Source organism: Sarcophilus harrisii, chromosome 3 (genome assembly GCF_902635505.1).
Source record: "Sarcophilus harrisii chromosome 3, mSarHar1.11, whole genome shotgun sequence".
Lineage (NCBI taxonomy): Eukaryota > Metazoa > Chordata > Mammalia > Dasyuromorphia > Dasyuridae > Sarcophilus > Sarcophilus harrisii.
Window position 1 is genome coordinate 244987696 of NC_045428.1, and position 27620 is coordinate 245015315.

The window sequence follows — 27620 nt, forward strand, 5'->3', positions numbered from 1 at the left end:
AGGTTATGAAATTAAAAGTTAAAACATAGGAATTCTTGTATATCATAAAGGAAACAGGGAGCCACTGGAATTAATCAAATAAGGAAGTGACATAGTTATATATGCCTAAGGAAAATCACCGTGATAACAGTTTTTTGGATGGATTTTAGATTGTAAGGGGCAGCTAGAGGTGGCACAGTGGATAGAGCACTAAGCCTGAAGTGAGGAAGACTCATTTTCCTGAATTAAAATTTGCCCTCAGATACTTAATTGCTGTGTGACCTTGGACAAGTTACTTAATCTTGTTTGCCTCAGTTTCCTCATCTGTAAAATAAGCTCGCAGAATTAAGTGGCCAGCTATTCCAGTATCTTTGCTGAGATAACCCAAAATGATATCACAAAGAATCAGATATGCCAGAAAAACAATAATTTAAAAAAAAAAAAGGTTATAAGAAATTTGAGCAACAATACTATATGACAATCAATTCTGATGGACATGACTCTCTTCAACAGTGAGATGAACTAAATCAATTCCATTTGTTCAGTAATGAAGAGAATCAGCTACACCCAGTGAAAGAACTATGGGTAATGAGTATGAACCACACCATAACATTTCCACTCCCTCTGTTTTTGTCCACTTGCATTTTTGATTTCCTTCTTAGGTTATTTTTACCTTGTTTCTAAGTCTGATTTTTTCTTGTGCAACAAAATAACTATGGATATGTATACATATATTGTATTTAACATGTACTTTAACATATTTAACATGTATTGGTCTACCTGCCATCAAGGGGAGAGGCTGGGGGGAAGGAAGGGAAAAGTTAGAACAGAAGGTTTTGCAAGGGTCAATGCTAAAAAATTACCCATGCCTATATCTTGTAAATAAAAAGCTATAATAAAAAAAGAAAGAAAGAAATTTGAGGCAGAAAAACTAATCAGGAAGCTTCTAGTAATAATCAGGTGTGAGAGAATAAGGGCCTGAATTAAAAATGTGAGAGATGCTGTAGAGATAAAATTGGTAAGATTTGTCAACTGATTGGTTCTATGGGGTGAGGGAGAGTGAGAATATGAATATAATGCCAAAGTAATTAACAAACATTTGAGTTTGAGATACAGGTAATTAGAAATAAAGCTCACATCTAGAACTTATTTACATTTATATAATTATATCCGGGAGAGTATAGAAGGAAAAGAGAAGAGGGCCTTTGGTGGAACCTTGAATTATACCCATAAACAAAAACAATAGTTCTGTGTCCTTTTTTTCAGATCTCTTCTAATAGCTTTTGGCTTTATTTTTTTTTTTTTCGTCTTTAATATGCTTATAGTTGTAGTTAATTTACATATAGTTTTGGTTTTATTATTCTTTACTTGAATTACTTTGTAGGTTTTTTCTCCATACTTCCTTTCATAAGAATGAAAGTGTCTATTTTTTGCCTTAATAATAACAACCCATTACAACAATGTACCATCATCTTTTGATCCTTTTTTTTTTTCATTTAAAAAAAACCCACTATTTTAAACTTAACAAGCATGAATAGAAATGAACATTTCAGTTTAGAAGAACTAAATATATGTGAAACTGAATTATTTTAGGAGTTAGAGTTTTATAAAGACTATATTAAATTTAACAGAATAGTAAGCAAAATACACTGTCTATCTATGTTCCTTTAGGAAATTCTTTGATATTGTTGACATATATTTTTAAAAATTTTGGTGTCCTTATTACTACTCCCCACATCTTTCTCTCCACACAGAAACCTAACCTTATAGCCTTCTAAGTAGAGTCAAGCAAAATAAATGCACATATTGGCTCCATTTAAAAATATCTGATTCATTCTGTAACTCCAGTCTTGTCACCTCTCTGTCACACAGAGAAAGAATGCTTCTTTCAATAGCCTTCTAGAGTCATGACTGGTCTTTATTTGGGTAAGAGGTCTTTAGTCTAAATTGTTTTCCTGTACTGTTTTATACTCGTGTAAATTATTCTCACTTCACTCTATATCAGTTCTTACGGGTCTGAGTCTCCTCAAGTTTTTTTGAATCTGTAATTTGTCATTTCTTTTAAAGTAGTAGTATTCCTTTACAATCATATACTATAACTTATTTAAGCTCTTCCCAGTCAGTTGATAACCACTTTGTACTTAACTCTTTTCTATGATAGAAAGTGCTGTTATAATTTTTCATAACTGAATATATTGACAATTTAATGATTTTTCATTTATTCCCAAGGTTCTTAATCTTTCAGCTTCAGCAACCAGTTTTTCCTTATAAATCAAAACCATGTTCTCTTAGTCACTTGTTTTCTCTCTGTTTTCAGATGAAATTATTACGACAGCAAATCACCAATTTCTCAGCTGCCCTGCTTTGGCAGCAAATATTAGAGTAGTTGATGTTTCCCATCATGGCTCCATTCTAAGTTTGTATTCTGATCTCTGAATTCTTTGTCTAATTATCTTCCTTTCCATGTCATCTACACTATATTTAAATGGCATGATTCTTTTTCTCCTTGAAATTGATTTCTCACCTGGCACATTAAGCCATGTTTCTTCCTTCTGATTCTTAATGTGAATAGATTATCTCATATATAAGTAGATTCTACCAGCTTTCTTATTTGGGTCCTTTTGAACAAGGTACTATACATGTTGAGTTGAAATATACATGCATTTAACTTATATGAACTTAATTATATTCTCTTCACCAGTAAGTTAAAGAAATAAGTATACATTTAATTTATTACCACAGTTACAGAACTGCTTTGCATGTCTTGGTCTCCTTCTGAACTTCCTTCTGCTCTCTTCTATGTATTTTTAAATAATTCATTAATGTGCTTTATTTTCTTGGGTATTACTGCTACTATGCTTCTTTACTCATTTCCTTTTTACTTTTCTTCCAAAATAAAAACAATTCCTTGTTACAAATAAATATAGTCAGGCAAAACAAATCTACTTATTGGCTATCCATATGCTTCATTCTGGAAGAAGAAAAGGAAGCATGGGCAAAGATAAACTAAATTCTTTGGACTAAAGCAAAAAACATAATAAAAACTATTCAAAAATTTGGCACTAAAGACAAATAATATTGTACCTGAGAAGAGAACTTGTTTAGAGATAAAAAGTGAAATGGGAATAACAGTACATACCTCAAATGAAATATTAACAACAAGATGGACTAGGACTATTTAATTGTCCTCTTAAGTACTTTTTAGTGTAAGTATATTTGAAACTTACATGTTTGTTAATGAAATTCAACTCTGCATATTGAAATGTCAAACAAATAGTATAATTTGCAGAAAGGCCTCCAAAGACTGACTTGTTAGGAAAATGCCAGATGAGCTTTTTCATGGGCAGTTTAAAATTAATTAGGGACAATTCATGTAAAACATACCTAGAAGATGTAAAACTTTAAGCTTTATACAATTTTTAAGGTTAGGCCCTAGGAAAAGTGTTTAGGACTCCTCGTTGACTTTTCCTTAAAAGATGGTTGATTGATTATTGTTCTGTTGAAGTCTATGGTTTAACAACATGGGCTTCGGGCAGATTATCACCCTATTTTGTTTCCAATAATCTGCCTGAAGCCCATGTTGTTAACAAGGAATCCTAGACAAGCAATAAATGCTTTTTGATTGACTACCATTCTGCTTCTTTCATGGCCTTTGTCGTTTTAGTTGGCCTTCTCTAGATTTATTATAGCTACATTTGTTTTTTCTAAGGGGTGATAAGCATAGATATATTGAATATTTTTGGGTCACTGTGGTTTTGTACAAGAACAGACTTAACTGTATGCCAAACATTGTGCTAAGTACTGGAAAGTCAACAAAAAGATTAAAAAAAAAAAAAAATCCCAGCCCCTGCCTTCAAGGACCTTACATCCTAATGGGAAAGATAAAGACAAAGTATTAGACAGAGACCCAGTGAATGAAAACTAGAGAGACAGGAAAGTCTTCTGTAGAAAGTGGAATTTGAGAAGAATCTTGAAGCAAGCCAGGGAAACTAAGAAGCCCAGGTGAGGAGAAAGCATTTCAGACATGAGGGATAGTCAAGGGAAATGAAATAAATCGGGAGATAGAGTTTCATGTCTTAGGAATATCAAGGATGTCCATTTGACTGGATCATGTTGTACATGGAGTTTAATAAAATGTAAAAAGATTAGACAAATAGGAAAGGACCAGGTTGTGAAAATCTTTGAATAGCAACCTGAAGACTTTGTAGTAGATCTTGGAGGTGATAAGGAATCATTTAGTTTATTAAGTAGGGGCACCATAATCAGATCTGTGCTTTAGGAAAACTAGTTCAACTGAATGAAGGATGGAAAGATAAGGCAGAAAGACCAATCACAAGACTATTTCAATAGAGATGATGAGGATAGAACAGTGAGTACAGAGAAGACATATATAAAAGGCATTGTGAACGTAGAAACAAGATTTGTAAATGTACTAGACATGTGAAGGGATTGTAATAGAGAGTCAAGAACGACATATATATTTTGAGTCTAGATATGAGAATGATTTATAATAGAGAAGTTTGAAGAGGCTTTGTGAAAAGATGACTTCTGTTTTGAACATTTTGAGTTTGAGTTGGGAGCCAGTGATATGGCCAAACAAGATAATTTAGAAGGATAAGGAAGGAGAGTCTTGGAAAAAGCCTTTAATTAGTGAACATGATATTTATAGTCTGTTATATGTTTCCATGGAGCAATTAAGGTAGTTCCTTAGGGTGGGAGCTGTCTAATGCCTGTCTGAAGTCAAATAATAAATTTAGGACAATAAAGAGGGGAGAAATAACAGAGAGACTGAGAAGCAGGGTGGAGACTAAGTGGCAAACAACTGGCCTTCCCTGATATGACCAGCAATAAGATAAGAATGCCATAAGCCAGTTAGTAATATATACCCCTCCCTCCCTTGCCTGGAAAGTACAGTGGCTAAGGAGCATCTTGTTTGTCTCATTCTCTTTCCTCACTCCATCTGTACAGTAAGAATTGGAAAAAAAAAATGTATATATGTGTGTGTGTATAAAATTTTGTTACCCACCACTGCTAGTGGCATTTTATAAGTCTGATTTTCTTTTTGTAAATTAGTTTAGTCCCAGTGTTTTTGGACATGTCTTTACTTGACATTAATGTGCACAAAGGGATGTTCCTGAGATGATTTTGTTTTTTATAAACTATGTGCTTGGATCCTTCAGTTCTAGCTAGGAGGTTAAAATTTTTTCCTGAATGTAATTGAGTCTCAGTTTAGCTTATAATTCTTTTTCCAAATTGAACCCTAATATCTGAACTAGGGTCCCCCTAAATTTCCTGTGAAAAAATGAACCATTGGAAGATGGTGCTGTTGCTGAAGTGCAGGTCTTAGAAAGTAAATTCTGTCCTTGTTACCCAAAAGGAGGGGAAAATAAGGAGAGCATAGATCCTCATGCTACACAGAATATTTTACATATGAATGAAGAACCAATCAAAGACATAAGAGTAATAGATAGATAGGAAGAGATCTAATGGTACAATTGAATGAACATGGAATTTTATATCAGAGGACCTGGATTTGAATCTTGGGTCTAATCTGCTCTTCATATATAATAATCTTCAGTTAATCACTTAACCTTTTTAGTTCATAGTATCCTCATCTGTCCAAAAAAGGAAATCATTTCCACCTTTAAATTTGTTTTGTGATCATGAGAGAAAATTTCTGTTGTCAACAGATTCAACAAACATTGTGGCTAAAAGTCACTATTCTAGTGATGATAATGATGATGATGATGATGATGATGATGATGAAAATTAACATAGTGCCTTCTGTAAAAGTAGTTCATTATCTGGTAACCTGAGTAAGATATATAAGGATAACCTTAAAAAAGGTTAGAATTCAAATTTAGAAAGGCAAAAGTAAAACCAAGAAATTAATAAAAAATAATGAAGGCTATTCTATAATTTCAAAGTCCTTTTGAACAAATTCTCGAATATCAGAATGAAAGGAAATCAAAACACTACTTCTTTTCACAGATAGTAGTACATTTTTGGAGTACATATTCCAAGTATTATAGATACTTAAGTGCTCCAAGCTTAAACATATAAATATCTTTTTAATTTAAAATGTATGACTTACAGATCCATACCAAGACAATATTTTTTAAATGACTGCATTATTATAATTTGAAAGTTTAAGAACTTAGATTAATATAATGACCAGTTATGTTCCAAGGGCACCACTGATGAGGCATACTTCCAACCTCTTGCCAAACAAATGATACAGCAGGGGTGCAGAAGGAGGCATACTTTTTTGATATGGCCAATGTATGGATTTGGTTTGTTTGACTATACTAACTTGTTGCCAGGTAACTATCCATAACAAGATAATAAAGGTCTTTAATGAAGGCTTTTTGTCCCCTCAAGATTTTTCCTCTATGTCATACTGTTCTCAGGCTTGGGATATGAAGTTTTAACAAAACATTTTCATATCTTTGTATTTGTTTTTGCTTATTTTTTACAAGAAAAAATTATTTTTCTTGTCTTTTTTCTAGAATTCAGGTTCTCAGAGGGGGGAAAAGACCTTATGTTTTTGTTTCAGGTCCTCCACTAAGTAATTGTGTAATCTTAAGCAAATAAATTTATTTCACTTCCGTGGGCCTCATGAGTTTCATCTCTAATATAAGAAGTTGTACTAAAAATGGTCTGCAAGATTTTTTCAACTCTAAAAGTCTTTGCTTTATTTTGTCCTCCTGAAATTAGATCACACAATCATAGAATGTGAGGGTTGTCGGGTACCTTGGTTGGACAGTTAGTGCAATTATATATGAAAGGAATGAATGCCATAATATATTTGATAAATAGTCACTCAGTTTTCTTCTCCTCAAAACTCCCCAAGTTGGGAATATCTTATCACCTCTCAAGGCTGCCCATTACACTTCTGGAAAGCTCTAATGGTCAGGAAGTTTTTTCTGACATCAAAATTGCATTTGTCCTTTCTACCTGTTACTTCTGATTCTGCATCTCTGGGTCCATACCAGGAGAGGACTAATCCTTCTAACATGTGACAGAAACTGAAGACAGCAATTAGATCCTTTCTGGGTCTTCTGTTCTCTAGTCTTAAATTTCCTTTTTCCTTCAGCTAATCTCTGCATGATATGTTACTTATTAACTCTTTTCACTATTCTGTTGGTCCACCTTTGAATTCTCCAGTTTATCAATGGCCCCTTAAATTGTGACTCTACTGATATGACAAAAGACTGGTTTTGCTAGCTAGATACCTAAATCAATTTTTGCTTAAAATATATATATATATAGTATAATACAAAATTGTGATAATTTGAGGGTTAAATTTATTTTAATTGCTATATGGTTTTTAGTTTCTTCCGAATGAAAAAGTCACAACTAAAATAGAAAAGTTGTAGATAGAACTCTGAATAGATATAACTGAAATAAGTTATTTCCTTGGCCAAAAAGACCTAGTAGGGAGGGGAAGTTGAGAGGCTCAATTAATAGTCACTATTAGACATAATTATAGAAATACTTTAAATAAACATCAGTTCAAAAATTTACTAAATATATCAAGTTTAATATAATTAAGTTTCTAGTGGGAAGAGTACTAGATGGGAGTTAGAATATTTCAGTGCTGCCATGACTAGCTGTGTGACTTTCCTTCTCCACTTCAGTTTCTTCAGTTATAAAATTGAGGAATCAGATTAGATAGCTTGAGTATAGATTTAAAGCTAGAAAAACTATAATAGTCATTTAGTCTAACTCCTTAGTCCAAACCTGGATCTTATCTGAAGTTCCTTTTTTGCTCTAAAATTGTATAGGTCTGTGTTCAGTGTACTGTCAAGTACTAGTGATAGAAAAGTTAAAACAATCTCACAATCACATGAATTTTATTATAAAATGGGTTGACAAGTTTTCAAGTAAATATAATTTGTTCATTCTTAGAGGAAGAAGTCACTTTTAACTTGGAGGGAAAATCAGAAAAGGCAGTACCATATATCACATATTAATAAGAACTTAATGAATTCCTGAGCTGGTCTTTAATGAGAGGGAAAGCTTTCTAGGTAGAAATATAAGGGAAAATCATTCCAGGAGAGGAATAATATAGTTCAGAAGTAAAAGAGGCACCAGGTTCCTGAATAAGCTTCTGGGTCATATAATTAATAATATGAAAGAGGATTCTGTTACAAAAAAAAATTATGCATAAAGGAAAACAATTTTTACTGACAATGGTCTAAGATGTTGAGGAACCCTAGTGAGATCACAACTTAATGAATTTACAGCAAAAAAGGCTAATCCCTAATCTTCAACCTGCTCACTCCTGACTCCCTTCCCCCACCAGTCTTGCTGATTGGTATAACCTGATTTAACCATTCTCCCGGAGAAAAGTGGGATGCATTCTCTGCCTAGGATAGTAGGATGGCAGATAACTTTACTGAAACACTCGTTAGCTAGAAAACTGAGGAACAGAAGGAAACTACATATACTAAAAAGAACCAAAGACAGCAAATCACTGTTAGTATTAAACTTATATTCCATATGTTTAGCAGCTAAATTCATAAAGGAGAAATCAACTGAATTATAAAAAGGCATAGAAATTTATAAGAGTGACAGGAGATTTTATTAGAATTCTCTTAATTTTGGATAAAAGGAAAAATATAGAATGAAGAAATAAGAAGACAGTGAATTCAAGGAAATAATATGGATATGTAAAAGTATTAATTGAGATGAGCCTAGAAAAAGAGAATAAAGTCATCTTGTTGAGAGCTTTAAATAGTTGACAGGTTAGTAGCTTTTAAAAAATTTGCTAGACTGTTTCTTGTTGCCTTTGAGAGCATGAAGAAACTTACCCTTTTGTGTGATTTTCTGAGAAGAATTTGACAACCATCCTTCTATTTAGTTTCAAATTCCTTCAAAATCTTCTGGTTTTGATTTTCTCAAATATCAACATAAATCTGCTTCATTTGTCTTATATCAACTGAGTCATTTAGAGTCCCAGTATTTAAGTTAAAACTAAAAGCTGATTTGACATACCTCCAGACTAGACTGTCCCTTCTGAACATTGCCCATATGGAATATCACATGACTAACCTGCTAAAAAACTTCAGCTGATTCCTCATCAATCATCTTCTTAGCATTAGGCTCTTATAGTTTAGCATTAATAAACTTCCATGGCATAGCTTCAGAAACCTGAAAAAGGGAAAACGATTATTTGGTCAAGAGGTGCCAAATAGCTCCATAATCTGATAGAATCAACACAGACACCAAGCTAGAGGTTGTCCCCTCTGGTAGTGACCTAGAGTCAAATGTTTTTCATGAATCAAGTGCCCCCATTGTGTCACGTTATAAATTAGGTATGGGAATACAAAGGCTAAAAGTATAATTTCCTATGCTCAGGAAGTTTACATTCTATTGGGGGGAAGGGGAAGGAATAATGTACTTGAAAAATTAAAAACAAAATACATTCAGTGTAATTTTCAGAGGGAAGGTACTAGGAGTGGGGTGAGTTTGAGTGTAGCAGAAAGAATAGACTTGCTTAAAAAGACAGTATATAATTTGATCTCAATATGTAAGGTTTGATGAGGCATGATAGGGATGGACTATGCAAAGGCAGAGATGAGAAAACAAATGTGTCTGGAGCATAGCAGACTATTGTGACTGGCATGTAAAGTATGTGGAGAAAAGTAATGAGCAGTTGGTTTGAAAGGCAGGCCAGAGCTTGATATTATGGAGTTTATAAGTCAAATTGAGTAATTAATACTTTATCCTAGAGAAAAAAGGGAACTATTGATGATTCTTGAGCAAAGGAGTGATGTGGCCAGACTTGCTATTTAAACACTTTTATAGCTACCTAGAGAAGGGGTCTGTGTAGGGGGGTGAGTTTTGAGGCAGGGAATTCAATTAAAAAGTTACCAAATTAGTCCACAAGAGAAGTGTTGAGAGTCTGAATTAGGATGATTGTTGTATAAGTAGAGAAAAAGATAGATTCAGATACATTGTAGAGGTAGAATTGGTTAAGGCTTTGCAAGAGATTGGATGTGGAAGTTGAGGAAGAAAGAAGAATCAAAGATGACTCAGAGATGGCAAATCTGGGAGGGGGTACCCTTATTTAAAAAAAAAAAAGTTGCAGGGAATCAGGAAGAGGGGAAGGTTTTAGGAGAAAAGAAAATTGTGATAAAAATGGTCTGAGAATCCATTGATAAGGTACTGCTATCAATAAGAATAACAAATGATGCAAATCTATAGAAAAAACCAATTTATTATTATCTGAACATAGGATTCACTGAAATAAAAATCAGTGAACTCTAAACAAAAGTTTCAACAACTTTATATAGATTTTAGTTTCATAAGTAGGATGGGAACAATGAAATTTCAAAGAGTGAATAAGGGAAGAATATGACATACAGACCAAAGAGCAGATAGCAGAAGGGAAAGGTCTATATCAGATAAAATAGGAAATTAAGCCAGACCTATAGATGTTATGTCATTTGTAAACTTGCAGACAAAAAGGACAGGAATTAACCTAGTTAACATTGAGGCTATACTTAAGTTTCATTTAGATTTTGCAGGCTATAGCTAGCTCTATGCCCTGCTCATTTTAAGTAAATGATGGTAATAAAGTGAGCCAGAAATTCTCTCATCATTATAATCATTTCTGTCTTGGACATGTTGAATTCGAGGTTCCTGCTAGATATATAATTGGTAATGCAGGACTGAAGTTTAAGAAAGTTTGGACTACATATATAATTTGGAAAGAGTTTGCATAAAAGTAATGGTTCAACTAATAAAATCTGAGGGAAAAAAAATAGGATGATGAAGAGAGATAAGGTTGGTGATTCTGCAGAGGAGGCAAAAGTAGAATGCCCCAACATGTAAAAAAAAAGATTTGGGAGAGAACAGTATCAGGAAAATCCAAGGAGGAGAGGAGTGGTTAACAGTGTTGAAAGCTATAATGGTCAAGAAGACTTGATTATTAGAATTTGACAATTAATAGTAATTTTGGAGAGAGCAGGTTGGAAATTAGTTTGCAATGTATTGGGAAATAGCAGAAAATTTGGAGTTTATAATGTAATGTAAATAACTTTTTAAGTCCTAATGGGGAAATCCAGAAAAATTATAGTTAGTCATGTGTTCAGCCCAATTCACTATAGAGAGAAGAAAAGTCTGTACACACTAGGGACAGGCTCAGAAAGGTACAAGTCATGTATGGAGTATTCCATTACCTAAGAGAGGAGCTGTGCACCAGGGTAAGAAAAAATCCTTGACCAAACTGGGGCCCCATAAAGGAGACATGTACCAATTCTTAATTTTGTTGTCCATTACCCAGTGTCCAGTCACAGATTCAGGATAGATTATGGAAGGAGAACTGCACAAAGAGTGACATTTCTTAATATAGAAAGCCTGGATTATGTACCAGAAAAGAAACACGTTCAGAAGCAAGCAGCAGGAATATGAGCCAAGCAAAGTTTTAAGTCTAGCAGCTAGCCCAGACTGCAGAGCTAACACTTACGTAGGAATCCAAGACCAAAGGGAGACTGCAGCTTTGTCAATGATCAGCGTTCCAGGTGACTGACAGATAGTCTCCAAGTGCACTAGCAAATGTTTTTCATGAATTGAGTGCCCACTGTGTCAGCTTATGAATTAGGTACCGGAATACAAAGGCTAAAAGTGTAATTTCTTATGCTCAGGAAGTTTATATTGAGTTGATTCAAACCAGTTCCAGTTTTCCAGTAATGAAGAAAGCCATCTTCACCCAGAAAGAGGACTATGGGAACTGAGTGTGGAACACAACATAGCATTTCCACTCTTTCTGTTGTTTGCTTGCATTTTTGTTTTCCTTCTCAGGTTTGTTTGTTTTTTCTTTTTCTTTCTAGATCTGATTTTTCTTGCTACACAAGAAAACAATATAAATATGTATACATGTATTTGACTTAACATATACTTTAATATATTTAACATGTATTGAACTACCTGCTATCTAGGGGAGGGAGTAGGGGGAAGGAGGGGAAAATTTGGAACAAATGGTTTTGTAAGGGTCAGTGTTGGAAAAATTACCTATGCATATGTTTTGTAAATAAAAAAGTTATAATAAAATAGAAAAAAGAAAAAAAAAGAACAATAATATTCCATAATTTATTCAACTATTCTCCAACTGATGGGCATCCACTCAGTTTCTAGTTTCTTGCCACTACAAAAAAGGGCTGCCACAAACATTTTTGCATGTGGATCCTTTTCCCTTTTTTAGGATCTCTTTGGGATACAGTCACAGTAGAGACACTGCTGGATCAAAGGGTATTCACAGTTTGATAGCATAGCTCCAAATTGTTCTCCAGAATAGTTGAATCACTTTACAACTCCACCAACAATGTATCAGTGTCCCAGTTTTCCCATATCCCCTCCAACATTTGTCATTATCTTTTCCTGTCATCTTAGCCAATCTGAGAGATATGTAGTGGTATCTCAGAGTAATCTTAAATTTGCATTTCTCTGATTAGTAATGATTTATGCACCTTTTCATATGATTAGAAATGGTTTCAGTTTTTTCATGTGAAAATTACCTGTTCATATTGAAAGGGAGAACTTTATTATTTCTTTTTTTTAAAATTACAGCTTTTTATTTTCAAAACATGCATTTATGATTTTTCAGCATTGTCCCCTGCAAAAACCTTGTATTCCAAATCTCTTCCTTCTCCCCACCCCCTCTCCTAGATGGCAAACAATCCAATATATGTTAAACATGTTTAAAAATATATGTTACATATTTCTGCCGTGTTTAACATATATTGGACTACTTGCCATCTAGGGGAGGGCATGGGGGAAAGGAGGTGAAATTGGAACACAAGGTTTTGCAAGGGTTAATTAATGTTAAAGAATTGTCTGCGCATATTTTGAAAATAAAAGCCTTAATAAAAAACATACGTATATGTTAAATCCAATGTGTGTATACATATTTATACAGTTATTGTGCTGCACAAAAAAAATCAGATTAAAAAGGGGAAAAATGAGAAAGAAAACAAAATGCAAGGAAACAACAAAAAGAATGAAAATGGTATGTTGTGATTCATGTTCAGCAAAAGGGAGAATTTTAAATATAATATTTTAGAAGGCAAAGGATATGAATTTACAACCAAGAATAACTTAGCCAGCAAAATTTAGTGCAATGCTATAGTGCCTGGCATATAGTAAGCATCTAATAAATGTTTATTGAGTGATTTTTAAAAAAAAAAAAAAAGACCTTTAATTTTTCAAAATTTCCTTATGAAGAAACCAGAGTTGTATAGAAATTTTTTTAATTCAAATATAAGTTAAGAGAAACATAAGAAGATATATATGAACAGTAATAAGGGAATTTTAAAAAAAGGATAAAATGTTTATGTTCTAATATAGGGATATACATATGTCCCCTCTGAATCAAATAATTGTCAGAGGTCAGAAAAAAAGATTAATTATCCAAGGCCTTAGAGTAATTCTATTACATAATCTTGATGATCTTAAGAGAAGAGTGGAAAGAGAAAATAAGAGAAATTCAGTGTCAGGAAAGGAAAGGAATGTTAGTGAGGAATACAATTGAAATACACAAATAAAAGTTATACAGTGAGATGGAGGAGGCAGGGGAAGCAGCTAACACTTCATCTTCATTCTCATCTGAACTAGTTAAAGGAACATTTACATTTACACAGGTACAGCAATATACTTTTAACTAAACAGTGAAATAGAAGGGAAAGAGAAAATGGGTAAGGATAGATTAAAGAGGGATTAGTCCTAATCAAAACAAACTCCTAAGGATGTACAAAAAATACTAAAGTTCTTTGTGAGGTAGCAAAGAATGTAAATTTTGAGGTGCTGCCCCATAAACTGAAGAAATGAATAAACAAATTATGATATATAAATTGTTAGGATACTATTGTGCCATAAGAAATGATGATGGGGAACAGCTAGGTGGCATAGTGGATAAAGTGCCAACCCTGAAATCAGGAGGACCTGAGTTCCAATCCAGTCAACACATCCTAGTTGTGTGACCCTAGGCAAGTCACTTAACCCCTATTGCCTCAGCAAAAACAACAAAAACCCCACAAGAAATAATGATAACAATTTCCAAGAAACTTGTATAAACTGATGCAAAAGCAAGTGAATAGAACCAGGAGAAAAGATTTATTCAGTGACAACAATATGTTAATGATGAACAACTTTTAAAGAATTAGACATTTTTATCAGAGTAATCCCCAACTACAATTCTAGAAGATTAATGCTATACCTCCTCATAAGAGAGGGAAAGGGCTATAAAGTACACAATAAGATAAAATGTTTTGGATAGGTAGGTGGAGCAGTGTAGAAGGTACTAATTCTGGAGTCAAAAAGACCCATCTTTCTGAATTCAAATCTGGCCTCCGAGTGACTATAGGTAATGCTTCAGTTTCCTCACTTGTGAACCACTCCAGTAGCTTTGCCAAGAAAGCCCCCAAATGGGATCATGAAGAGTCAAATATGACTGAAAAATACTGAACAATGATGTAGAAATTTCTTTTGACAGACTGTACTTGTTTGTGATGAGTTTTATGGAAGGTTCTAGTTCTCAATTAGGAATAAGGGTGAGTATGCAGATTTTTGGTGATTGCAAAAAAAAGAAAGAAAGAAAATTGAGAATGAATAGCTGGAGGAGAGGGCACTAAGGGCTTATGTAGAAGAGTTGCATTTACAAATAGAGATGCTATTTTTTCCCCTAAGAATTAAGCCAAAGAGGAGAGAATAAAGAATAGTTATAATTTAGAGACAGACAGAACCTTAGAAATCATCTCGTCAAACCCCTTCATTTTACAGATGAGGAAACTAAGGCTTAGGGAAACTAATGTCAGAGGAGGAATTTGAACCTATCTTCTTCTCTCAGATCCATTGTTCCTTCCAGGTACCACTCTGATATTTAGATAATTTCGAGTATAGAATTGGTAAGAAAAAGAAGCTTTCGATGTCTTCATTTTTTTTCAGTGAAATATTTTACTTTTTCAGTAAGGGATGGAGAGGAAGTTATAAGTAGGTTATTGGGGAAGAAAAGAGTGCAAACAGCCACATAGGGTAGTAGGGTATCACATAGGGTAGAGTTGCTAATCAAAGAAACTCTTCTCTTCATAAAGAATTAATGTGCAACAAGAGAGCCTAGTTGAGATTACAAATCATACATTTGTTGTTGATCCAGTATGTTTTGCAGCATTTAGGAGCAAAGGAGTTATAATAGTTTAACAAAATAGTTCTGTGATATATTTGTGGTATGAATGACTGCCTCGCTTCAAAAGACTGAGTTCTTTAAACTTTAGATCCAGTAGGGAACTGTTTAAAGTTCGTTATTTTTTCTAACATTTTAAAACTTTTTTTGGTAGCATCTGCAGAAAAAGAGGCAATCAAAGGCATGTATTCCAAAGTAATGGATGCATATGGACTCTTAGGTGTATTGCGACTAAACCTTGGTAAGTTTATTAAAGCAAAATTTTTCAATATACTTTTTTTTCCCATCCCTTTTTTTATAGATTTTAACCAAAAAAGACAGCATGTAGAAAAAAAAACTATTCGACACATTATTTCTTAGTTTAGTATATTTAGATGAGGAGTTTAGATTAAATGATCTCTGAGACCCTTTCTAACCTTAAATATAGTGATCTTCTGATTTAGATGATAATGTCTATATTATTTGAAATCTCTTTCAAAGTATTGGTGTGACCTGAATAATTATTTGACTTGATTATGTTGGATAAAGCTTTCAGACTATCTACCATATAAACAGTAAATATATGTGCCTATTATTAAGATGGAAGAATGACTTCCATTAAATCACTATTAGGTATTAGTGTTTCTCTTTTCTTTTCCAGCATAAAAATTTCTTTTTTTTTTTTTTTTTTTTTTGAGAAAAAACTGGAAAATCCAGCTGGGAAAATGCATACCAGTAGAGAAATCTTATTTGAGACTCCTTAGAAGATTTGGACTACATGTTCACTGATTAGATAAAAGTTCTTCCCTTACATATATCTAGGATAAAGTGTTCTTTCAGGAAATTATATTGATGTCCCCTGGGACAGAACACCTAGTTCTAGGCACTTATTTCTAATGCCTTAATTAGAGGCTGAATACAACATCTAAAGGGTGCCAAAAAAATTTAATAAATATTGATATTATTCTCTTTATACTTTATATTGAATATTCCAAAACAAATGTAATAGTTCAGGTTAAAATTTTTCTTCTTTTTTTTTTAGTGGGTTTTTAGTTTCTCTGATATTTCTCAGTGAATAAGTAGAGCTGTAGATACGATAAGACTACCTAAGAAAAAATTTTAAATTGTATTTAAAACTACTAGAAATTTATCAGCTTTTATTTTGGTTTTATAGGTGATACAATGGCTCAGTATTTGATTCTAGTCACAGGATGCATGTCTGTTGGAAAAATCCAGGAATCTGAAGTTTTTAGAGTTATTTCCACTGAATTTATATCCTTAAGAATTGATTCTTCAGATGAAGATCGCATTTCAGAAGTTCGTAAAATTTTGAATTCAGGAAACTTTTATTTTGCATGGTCTGCAACTGGATGTAGTTTGGATTTGAGTCTTAATGCCCATCGAAGCAGTCAAGACCGCACAACTGATGATAGATTTTTCTGGTGAGTTCTTGCTTCTCATTATATTCATATACTATAAAATTTTTCTGGCTAATAGCAGGTATTTAATTAAATTAATTTAATTAGATAGTGCTAGATTTAATTGGATATTAGATACTTAGCTATATCTGGTCTTTGATGTAGAATATGATTTTAAATTTAATTGATTTTAAACTATCTAAACTAGGAATATCATTAGTGGAATTTGTATGCTATTAATAATACCATGGCTTTATAATAATGTATAATAATATGTCAATTATCCAGAAGTCAGATTTCTGACAACATAAACCTTCTGGAACCAGAGTTCCCAGTTTTGCTTTGTTTTTTATAATGGAATATCATATTACAAAGTGACTTTGACAATGTGAACAGAATTTATTATTTTAATAAAAGTGGAAAGAGATTTTTTTCACATATATCTTTCTCTCTGTCTTTCTCTCTCTACACACACACACACACACACACACACACACACACACACACATCTCAGAAGGCTTCCTAAGATTTCTTCATAAGCACCTGTTATTCAAATAAATATACTTATTTACTATCTCCTTTCTTGATACTTTTCCTATGAAGATTATATTTGGTGCCTTAATTATCTTCTTGAGGATGACACAAAAAGACTTTGTTTAGTATTTAATAAATTTTTGCATTTCTGTAGCATTTCATATTTTACATATATCAACCTATTTGGTTTTTACAACAGTTGTACAAGAAATATAAAGTAGCATTCTCATTTTTAAAATAAGAAAAGAGATCAAGGGATTTGCCCAAGTTTACAAAGTATGGAATGCAAATCAAAATATAGCTAGATGTATGCCCATCATTTACCCAACTTTTTGGCATCCTCAATCCATATTCCCTAAAAGGACAGCATATTCTTTGTCCAACTGTTGTCTAACATCCATGTTAGGTGAATTAACTCAATTATACTATAATTAATTTCATCTGCATCACCATTTTAAGTAATGATATTTATGCAAATCTACCCATTGAGGGACACAAGTTGAATTGAAGTTTTTCATGTTTTATTTTCATTAACCTAATCTAATTTTTTTTCCCCATTAGGAATCAGTCACTACACTTACATCTCAAGCACTATGGTGTGAATTGTGATGATTGGTTATTACGACTTATGTGTGGAGGAGTTGAAATTAGAACAATTTATGCTGCTCACAAACAAGCAAAAGCTTGCCTTATTTCACGTCTAAGTTGTGAACGAGCCGGGACTAGGTTTAATGTTCGGGGAACAAATGATGATGGTCATGTTGCTAATTTTGTAGAAACAGAACAGGTATTAGTTTGATTTTTTTTTTTACTTATTGTTTCATTTAGTGTTCCTAGAAACCTAAAAACAATAGGCTAATTAAATATTTTCTACATAACTCAAAACATTTTTCATACCTGTAACAAAGTTATTCTGTGGTCCATCATTGCTTTACTGATCATTGTACTGTGGGTAAAAAGTTTCATCTGTGTTTTTTTTCAAAATGAGCGTTTATAGCTTTACAGTTATATAGACCCAGCAAATTATCTAACTGCTGCCTTAGCTTAATTATTGTAAGATAAATACTGAATTATATAGTGCTAGTGAATTTTTTAAAAGGATTATTTTTGGTTAAATCAAACTTACTTGAAAACTTTTTTTTAATGACACAGGTATTCCATGCTACTGTTAGAAGTTTGAACTGATTTAGCCCAAAATATTTGTGTAATCCTGGCATGAGGTGTGTGTGTGTGTGTGTGTGTGTGTGTGTGTGTGTGTGTGTGTGTGTATACACAAAAACATTGAGCTCGGCAAATTAGTTTTTCAAAGATAGAGAAAGCATATTTTTAAATTATAAAATTGTAGGAGTAAAGAAAGATCATATATGGGTAGGTACAATGCTAAATTAGAGAGTTCACTAGAATGTTGTTTCTGTTAGAGAAGTGACCAAAACACTATATTTACAATGCAGCTTTATTAGTTTTAATAATTTTCAATTCCTGTTGTTTTTGTTGCCTTAAATTCTTTTTGAAAAATTATATATTGATTTAAAAGTTATCAAATTTTAGTCATAAAACATATGATAGAATATTTCTAAACATTTTAATTACAAAAATAATTTTGTCCAAAAGCTCATGAATTATAAATTAATAGAATTAATTGTTTTATGAAGTAAAGCAAGTATAAAATTTGTCCAAGATACACAGAATTTGAAATTTTTTAAATAAGTAAATATATTTTGACTATGAAACTTTTATTTTTTTTCCTCCTCAGGTTATATTTTTAGATGATGCTGTATCTTCCTTCATACAAATCCGTGGATCTGTACCATTGTTTTGGGAGCAACCTGGTTTACAAGTATGTTTTTGACATTTTGAAACTTTTTTTCTCTAGGAAAATTTTCATTGAGTCCAAAAACTTCATTCTTTTCTACTCTCCTCATCAATAACATCTTCCACCCCAGATCATTTAATGGCTTTTTTTTTTTTTTTTTTTTTTTTTTTTTTTTTTGGCTGTAATTTAATTTCCTATAAGACATTTTCCTCAAGTTGGAACAAAGCACAATGCCATTTTGCTATACATTTTAAAATAATGCCTTTAGGATTTATACTCGGCAATATGTAAAACTTATTAGCATTGTGACCATGTGGAAGTCAATTAGTCTCTCTGAACTTCAGTTTTTCCATATGTTTAAATGAGGTAAAAGTTACACTAATTACTACAGAGAATTATTATAAGGAAGGTGCTTTGCAAACTCTAAGTCTGTATACTTCCTTGAAATGTAAACCATAGATACACAATTGTCCTCAAAGTGACATTTTGTCATGAATGATTTTTATAATCTGTAGTACACTGAATTTAAATATTACAAAATTCAAACTATATAACATGATCTTCAGCATCATGCTATTAAGTTGTCCTTGCTAATTTATTTTTATGTCTGTTTAAAAGATCCTTATTCATCAGAATGTAGTGGATTTTATTTTGCTCTATATGTGCTTTTTTTTTTTTTTTTTTTGAGTCTTTTGACCTAGTTTACAGAGGAATTGATCAGGCAAATAGTTTGCCTTTCACAAAAAGACATCTTCTATTGGACATTTTGACTAGGTTTGTCAATCTTAGACTAGGTTACTCTGATCCATCTACCATTAACATAACTGTTGTTATTCTAAATGTCAGAACCTGCCTTTTGAGTTGACAAGCCAGTTGAACAACGGAATCTCCCATCAACACTGACATTCTTGTTTTAAATGAAACTAAGTCACTTCAGCAAGCATTTATTAAGTGCTTCCATGTGTCAGACACTGTATTCAGAGCTGTGGATTCAAAGAAAGGCAGAAGAAATGGTTATTGCTCTCAAGAAGCTCTTAGTCTATAGAGACAATATACCAACAACTATTTACAAACAGGGATGGCGGATGGGGAGTGGAGATTGGGAATGAAGAAGAAGAAAGAAAAAAGGATATATATACACCTACAGAATAAATTGGACATAATCTTAAAAGTCACTTACTCACATTAAGGAGGATCAGGAAAGACTTCCTTGTAGAAGTTAAATTTTAGCTAGTACCTGAAGGAAGCTAGGAAAGCTAGCAAGAAGAGATGAGTGAGGAGAGAATTCCAGGCATGAGTCATAGATAACCCAATGAAAATTGCTGGAGTTTCAAGATGAGAATTCTTGTGTAAGGAACATCAGAGTCTAGTTTTGCTGAATTGCAGAATACATAGTGGGGAGTAAAATATCGGAAACTTGGAAAGATAGGAAGGGACAGGTTATGAAGGGTTTTTAAAAGGCAGAAGAAAATCCTCGAGGATCATAGAAACATTGGAGTGATTTGGAAAGATATTTGCTTTAGGAAGATCAATTTGACAGGTGAGTAAAGGATGAACTGTAGTGGGAAGGAACTTATCTCAGGAAGACCTACCAGAAGGCATGAGGTGATAGAAATGTGCACCAGGATAATAGCAATATTAAAGAAGAGAACTGGAGCATATACAAAGATAGAATTGACAATACTTAATAAGTGATTGGTTATATAGAGGTGGTGTTGAGAAAGGGATAAAATGAGGATGAGATCTAGCTTTTTGAATCTGGGTAACTGGGAGAATGATGGTTCCCTGATCCTCAATAATTAAAAGGAGGGGAGGGTTTGGAAATAAGTTAATAAGGTTAAAAAAGAAATTATAGTTAAATGGAAGGATGGCTTTATGTCCATCTTGAAGAGGAAATAATTTTTTGTCTATATTGTTTCATGGGACCTTTGATCTTCTGATAATGGTGAGAAATTGTTAAAAAGATTACCATGGACATAATTGGGTTAGTTTCTATTATAAAATATGAAAAGATTTGTTTATGCATATTGTATGTATTGATATACATTTTTGGATCAGTGCATGAACAAGAGGCAATCCCCAATCACCAGTCAAAGAAGCAGCTTGTGGGCATGATATCTGCCAATAGGAGGAGAGCCAGCCCAGCCACATTAGCAGCTCACTCACAGGAGAGAGGCCCCCTTCAAGGCATCTTTGTTTAAGAGAAACTTGGGCCATTCCCCTTCCCAGTTGCACATCACTGCTCCTTGCTCTAAAAGGGCATTTCTGCAATGTGACAGAAAACTTACTGTGTACCAAAGATCGAGGTGGCCTTTGGGCAGAGTCCCATGGCCTAGCAAAGATTATAAAAGTTTCTAATATAGAAGAAATCCTAACAAGATTAATTCTCTGAATTAAATAAATTTTAAAAAATAACAGTAACTTCAGTGCTGTTGTTGGCATAAGGGAAAAATGGAGCAAAAGATGTCTTACAAGTTAGAAACCAAAAGCTTCTAGAATATGTAGACATTTCATCCTTATATTTGATGAATATTTGTATCAAAAAGAGAGAGTTAATAGGAGCAGGGTATAGGAAACAACACAGAAAATGAAATTTATAGTTTCCTAAGACTTTAATATTAATTGTATCTCAAGATTTATTACTAATGTAGTCATTTTTGTAAGGGCACTGGCTTTTTAGAGCAGAGATCAAAATAAATGCCAAATTAGAAGAAAAAAGTTGTAGGTAATATATAGTCAAGAAGACTTGAGCTCAAATCTGGCCTAAGATTCTTTTTTTTTTTTTTTTTTTTTTTTTTAAAGTGGTAAATGTTTTTAACCATGTGAATTAGATAACTCTTTCCTTTTTTTAATTTTTTTTTATTTTTTATTTAATAGCCTTTTATTTACAGGATATATGCATGGGTAACTTTACAGCATTAACAATTGCCAAACCTCTTGTTCCATTTTTTCATCTCTTACCTCCCCACCCCCTCCCCCAGATGGCAGGATGACCAGTAGATGTTAAGTACATTAAAATATAAATTAGATACACAATAAGTATACATGACCAAAACGTTATTTTGCTGTACAAAAAGAATCAGACTCTGAAATATTGTACAATTAGCTTGTGAAGGAAATCAAAAATGCATGTGGGCATAAATATAGGGATTGGGAATTCAATGTAATGGTTTTTAGTCATCTCCCAGAGTTCTTTTTCTGGGCATAGTTGGTTCAGTTCATTACTGCTCCATTGGAAATGATTTGGTTCATCTCGTTGCTGAGGATGGCCAGGTCCATCAGAACTGGTCATCATATAGTATTGTTGTTGAAGTATATAATGATCTCCTGGTTCTGCTCATTTCACTCATCATCAGTTTGTGTAAGTCTCTCCAGGCCTTTCTGAAATCACTGGCCTAAGATTCTTACTAGCTTTGTGACACTGAGCAAGTCACTTAACCTCTATTTGCCTCAGTTTCCTCCTCTGTGAAATGAAAATAATAATAGCACCTAACCTCCTCCTTCCCCCCGCAGGGTTGTTGTGAAAATTAAATGATGTAATAATTGTAAAGCATTTGGCATAGTGTGTGATACATCTTAAGCTCTATATAAAGGTTAGTTACTATTATTATTCACAAAATTAAACGACTCCCACCTGACCCATTTTAAACAAGTTACTTACTAATTCTGAAAAAAAATGGGAAAAGGATTAAAGAACTGACATCAATACAAGGATAATTTTCTTCCCATGTGGAGAGAGGCAGTAACCAGTATTTTTTTTTTATTATTATTATTTTAAAGCTTTTTATTTTTCAAAACATGTATGGACAATTCTTTAGCATTAGCCTTTGCAAAACCCTGTGTTCCAATTCCCCCTCCCTTCCTCCATGCCCTCTCCTAGATGGCAAATAATCCAATATATGTTAAACCTGGTAGAAATATATGTTAAAGCCAATATATGCACACTTATTTATATAAGTTTCATGCTGCACAAGAGAAAAAGTGAAGCAAAATAAAATGCAAGCAAACAACAACAAAAGTGAAAAATGCTGTGTTGTGAACTACACTCAGTTCCCACAGTCCTCTCCCTGAGTGTAGATGGCTCTCTTCATCACTAAACAATTGGGGCTGATTGAATCATCTCATTGTTGAAGAGAGCCATGTCTATCAGAATTGATCATTATATAATTTTCTTGTTGCTATGTACAATGATCTGGTTCTGCTCATTTCATTCAGCATCAGTTCATGTAAATCTTTCCAGGCCTCTCTAAAATCATCCTGCTGATCATTTCTTAATAGAACAATAATATTCCATAACATTCATATATCATAACTTATTCAGCCATTCTCCAATTGATGAGCATCCATCCAGTTTCCACTTTCTTGCCACTATGAAAATGGCTGCCAGAAACATTTTTGCACATGTGGGTTTCTTACCCTCCTTTAAGATGTCTTTGGGATATAAGCCCAGTAGTAACACTGCTGGATCAAAGGGTATGCACAGCTTGATAACTTTTTGAGCATATTCCAAATTGCTCTTCAGAATGGTTGGATCCACTCACAGTTCCATCAACAATCTATTAGTGTCCCATTTTTCCCACATCCCCGCCAACATTCATCATTATCTTTTCCTTCATGTTAGCCAATCTGAGAGGTATGTGATGGTATCTCAAAGTTGTCTTAATTTGTATTTTTCTGATCAATAGCAACTTAGAGCATCTTTTCATATAATTAGAAATAGTTTCAATTTTTTCATCTGAAAATTGTCTGTTCATATCCTTTGATGGATACCATTAATTTTTAAAATAAAAGCTCTATTCAGTTTTTGAATTTTACAGAAGAAGAAATTAGATAATTTAGCATTGTTGCCTTATAAAACAATGTGAAATGATTGAGGAAAAAAATTCCTTCTTGGACTATGTAATTCCTGTTGATCTCTATAAATAGCCAGCCTAAGTATGTTCTGTTTTGACCATCCTATTCCATATGAGTATAAAAATGCCTGTATAATAATAAATGGTGAATGCTTCATGTCTGTAGACCCATATGAGTCAATGGGAAAAATAAATTTTAAACCAAAAATCTAGTTAGTCCTTTTGATTTTACTCTTTCATCATCTATTTTTGTCCCCTTCCTCTGACAGTTGTACCACTGGTCAATTACTCAACATCTCATGTCTGTTAACTTTTATTCTCTCACCCTGACCTTCTTTGTGTTATTAAATTATCCGGTACTATTTGTATTTACTTTGAAATAGAAATGACAATTTAATTCTTTATGAGTAGAATGTAAAAAAGGTTGCCATTTATCAACTTTATGTAAAGAAGGAACATGAGTCTCTTTAAAAAAAAGAAATGCCCTATAACTTTATATTTGACCAATAATAAAAATACCTCATCCTCAAAAGGATCTGTGTAACTCTGCTTCACTATAGTCCTTTGAAGGAAGGAAAGGCTTTGCTTATTCAGAAGCAATAGATTTTATGAATACATCTGTCAATTTATTACATGTCTTTTTCTGATATAATTAAATATAACTTTCTTTTTTCAAGGTGGGATCTCATCGTGTTCGAATGTCAAGAGGATTTGAAGCTAATGCACCTGCTTTTGACAGGTAAAATTTTTTTTTTTTTTTTTGCCAATTGTTTCACTTTTGTGGATTTAGAAATTAAGTATTTCTTAAACAAGGGTTTCATTTTAGCGAATTTGTCATAAAATAAATTCTGTAATTCAATTCTTATTTTCCCACAAACTTTCATTTAAAATGGAAACTACTGGCATTCAGAATTGTCATCTCTAAGACTAGCAGGACTGTGTCTCTTTTCTATATCTGTTTTTATTTATTTATTATCCCTGTGTAACTTTTTCATTGACCCAATGTTTCTGTGCTGTCATCAATGGCAGAGGGTACAGATTAATGCTTTTTCTCAAGAAGTAGAGCCTGTGGGATTGAAGGTAGACCAACCCTCTATAGCTAAGATGCTATAATTTCTCCAGGCAAGGAAAAGGGTTGTGAAAATGCAGCAGTGTGAGCTTACATATTTCTACCTGTAGAAGATACTTGATGGCTTGTAGTACATGCTGACATAAGACATAGTCCATAAACACAAAACTTACAAAGGTGGAAGTAAAATAGCATCCTGCTGCTGCATTGGTAATAGCCACTAACCACATTTATATAGCACTTTAAGTTTACAGAGTACTTTTCTCACAGTAACCTTGTGAAGTTGGTGGAGTAAGTTTAATATTCCTATTTTATAGGTGAGGAAAATGAAATTTGGAACCATTATCATACAGACAATTAATTGGGGGCAAGATTCAAGGCCAGATTGTCTTAATTATTCATTCCATCCCTGTTCTATCACATTATCTTTTTTGTAGCAGGTCCAGTGTCTGAACCCAGTTCCTCTGATTCCAAATTCAGGTCTCAAACAACAAGCATTTATTAAGTGATTACCATGTGATCCCCATTATAGTAGACATTAAGGGTAGTACAAAAAGTTAATTCATCCCTTCACCTAAGGAGCTAGGGGAATATATTCAAAGATAGCAAATAAAGGCTCTATACAAAGTAAGGATGCAGTTGTGGTGATAGAATACTGAAAAATGGAGGAAATCAAGAAATGCCTCATGAAAATAGTTGGCCCTTCAACTGCTAAGCTTTGCAGGGAACTAAGAATTCAAAGAGGTATAGCTAAGGAGGGAGAATATGCCAGATGTGGGAGACAAAATTTGCACAGGAGATAAAATAGGGAATAGCAAAGACCAGTTCACCTACATCGGAGAATATATGATGGTTAGGATTACATGTTATTAGCTTAGTAACATAAACATAAGCCATACTGTGAAGGGCTTTAAATGTTAAATAGAGAAGTTTGCATTTTGTCCAAAAAGTAGTAGGGAACCACTGAAGCTTCGTGAAAAATGAACTGCCATGGACATACTTGACCTTCAAGTATATTACCTTAGCAAACTGCATCTACAGGATGGGTCTAAATAGGGGAAAGGAGGAAAGAGATAGCATGATAACAACAGAAAAGGCATTGGAATTGGAATTAGAAGACCTGGAATCAAATCCTATTTCTGCCAGTTTCTTTTCTTTTTTTAAATTTTCTTTAAAAAAAAATATTTTTAATAGTATCATATTTTTTCAAATACATGTAAAGTTTTCAACATACGTTTTGCAGAACTTGGTATTCTAAATTTTTCTTCCTCTCTATCTCCTTTGCCATCTCCCCAGAACAGCAAGTAATCTGATACAGGTTAAACATGTGTAATCCTTCTAAATATATTTCTATATTTGCCATGTTGTATAAAAAACCCCAGACCAAAATGAGAAAAAAAAAAAAAACAAGAAAGAAAAACAAACAGATTAAAATACTGTGATTCAATCCACATTCAGTCTCCATAGTTTTCTCTCTGTATGTGGTTGGCATTTTGTAGCCCAGGTCTATGGGAATTGCATTGAATCACTGCATTGTTGGGAAGAGCCAAATCCATCATAGTTGATCATCATATTATCTTCTTGTTACTGTGTATAATGTTCTCTTGGTTCTATTCACTTCATTCAGCATTAGTTCCTGTAAGCCTTTCCAAGCTTTTCTTAAATTGTCCTGGTCATTAGTAGTAATGTCCTGCTCAGTAGTATTTGATAACATTAATATACCATAATTATTTGCCATTCTCCAGATAACAATTTCCATTTCCTTGCCACTGCAAAAAGAGCTGCTACACAGTTTTATGATCTCTTTGGGATATAGATCCTGAAGTGACACTGCTGTATCAAAGGATTCGCACAGTTTTGTAATCCTTTGGGTATAGTTACAAATTGCTCTCCATAGTGGTTGGATCAGTTCACAGCTCTACCAACAATGTATTAGCATCCCAGGTTTCCCAACCCCCTCCAACATTTATCATCTTTTCTTGTCATCTTAGCCAAACTGAGAGATATGAAGTGGTACCTCAGAGTTGTCTTCCTTTGTATTTCTCTAATCAACAGTGATTTGAGCACTTAACTTCTCTTGGCTTCAGTTTTCTCATCTGTAAAATTAGAGGATAGAATTAGATAATATCTAAGGCCATGTCTAGCTCTTAATCTGTGATTCTTTTATTTTCAAAAAGATAAGGTAAACCCATGAGAGCTGGCAAAATCATCAAGAAAGTTGAATGTATTGAGAGAAGAGAGGTCCTAGGACAGAGCCATGGGGATGTATTAATGCATCAGGGTAGTGGAATGGGTGGTGATTCTTCAAAGAGGATTGAGAGGGATTGATCAGCTAGGGAGGAAAGGATCCATAACAGAACTGTGTCATGAAAACTCAGGGATAAGAGTCTCCAGAAAAAGGAGTGAAATGACTGAGAAGTCAAGGTAGATAGGACTGAGAACAGACTGTTAGATGTAACAACAAAAAGATCATTGATCTTGGAAATAACAATTTCAGCATAATAATGGGGTTAAGGTCAAATTGCAAAGGGAAAAATGAGTAGAAAATTTTAAAAATGGAGGCGACAGATTTTTAAGGAATTTGGTGGTGTAAGGGAAAAGATATGATGGAAATTTGAAGGGATGATGAGGTCAAAGGAAGATTTTTTTTTTTAAAGATTAGAGATTGCAGGATTTATTTGAAGGCAACAGGGAAAGACTCAGCGGTTAAAGAGAGGTTTAAATAGAAAAAAGGAAGTTTGCAGGAGCAACTTTCCAGAGAAGAAGAGATGGGGACAAAGCTATACTTTAA

The 27620-nt window shown here is 33.3% G+C and overlaps 1 protein-coding gene across 8 annotated transcripts in view; it reads left to right on the plus strand.

Moving 5' to 3' along the window:
* SYNJ1 (synaptojanin 1) overlaps positions 1–27620 on the plus strand; it is a 117624-nt gene that overhangs the window by 14088 nt on the left and 75916 nt on the right. For all 8 annotated transcript variants that reach the window (XM_031959349.1, XM_031959351.1, XM_031959352.1 and 5 more), the window contains exons 3-7: positions 15318–15404; positions 16317–16584; positions 17656–17881; positions 18848–18931; positions 24438–24499. In XM_031959349.1, coding sequence (XP_031815209.1) covers positions 15318–15404; positions 16317–16584; positions 17656–17881; positions 18848–18931; positions 24438–24499 — 727 coding nt within the window. The remainder of the gene's footprint in view (positions 1–15317; positions 15405–16316; positions 16585–17655; positions 17882–18847; positions 18932–24437; positions 24500–27620) is intronic.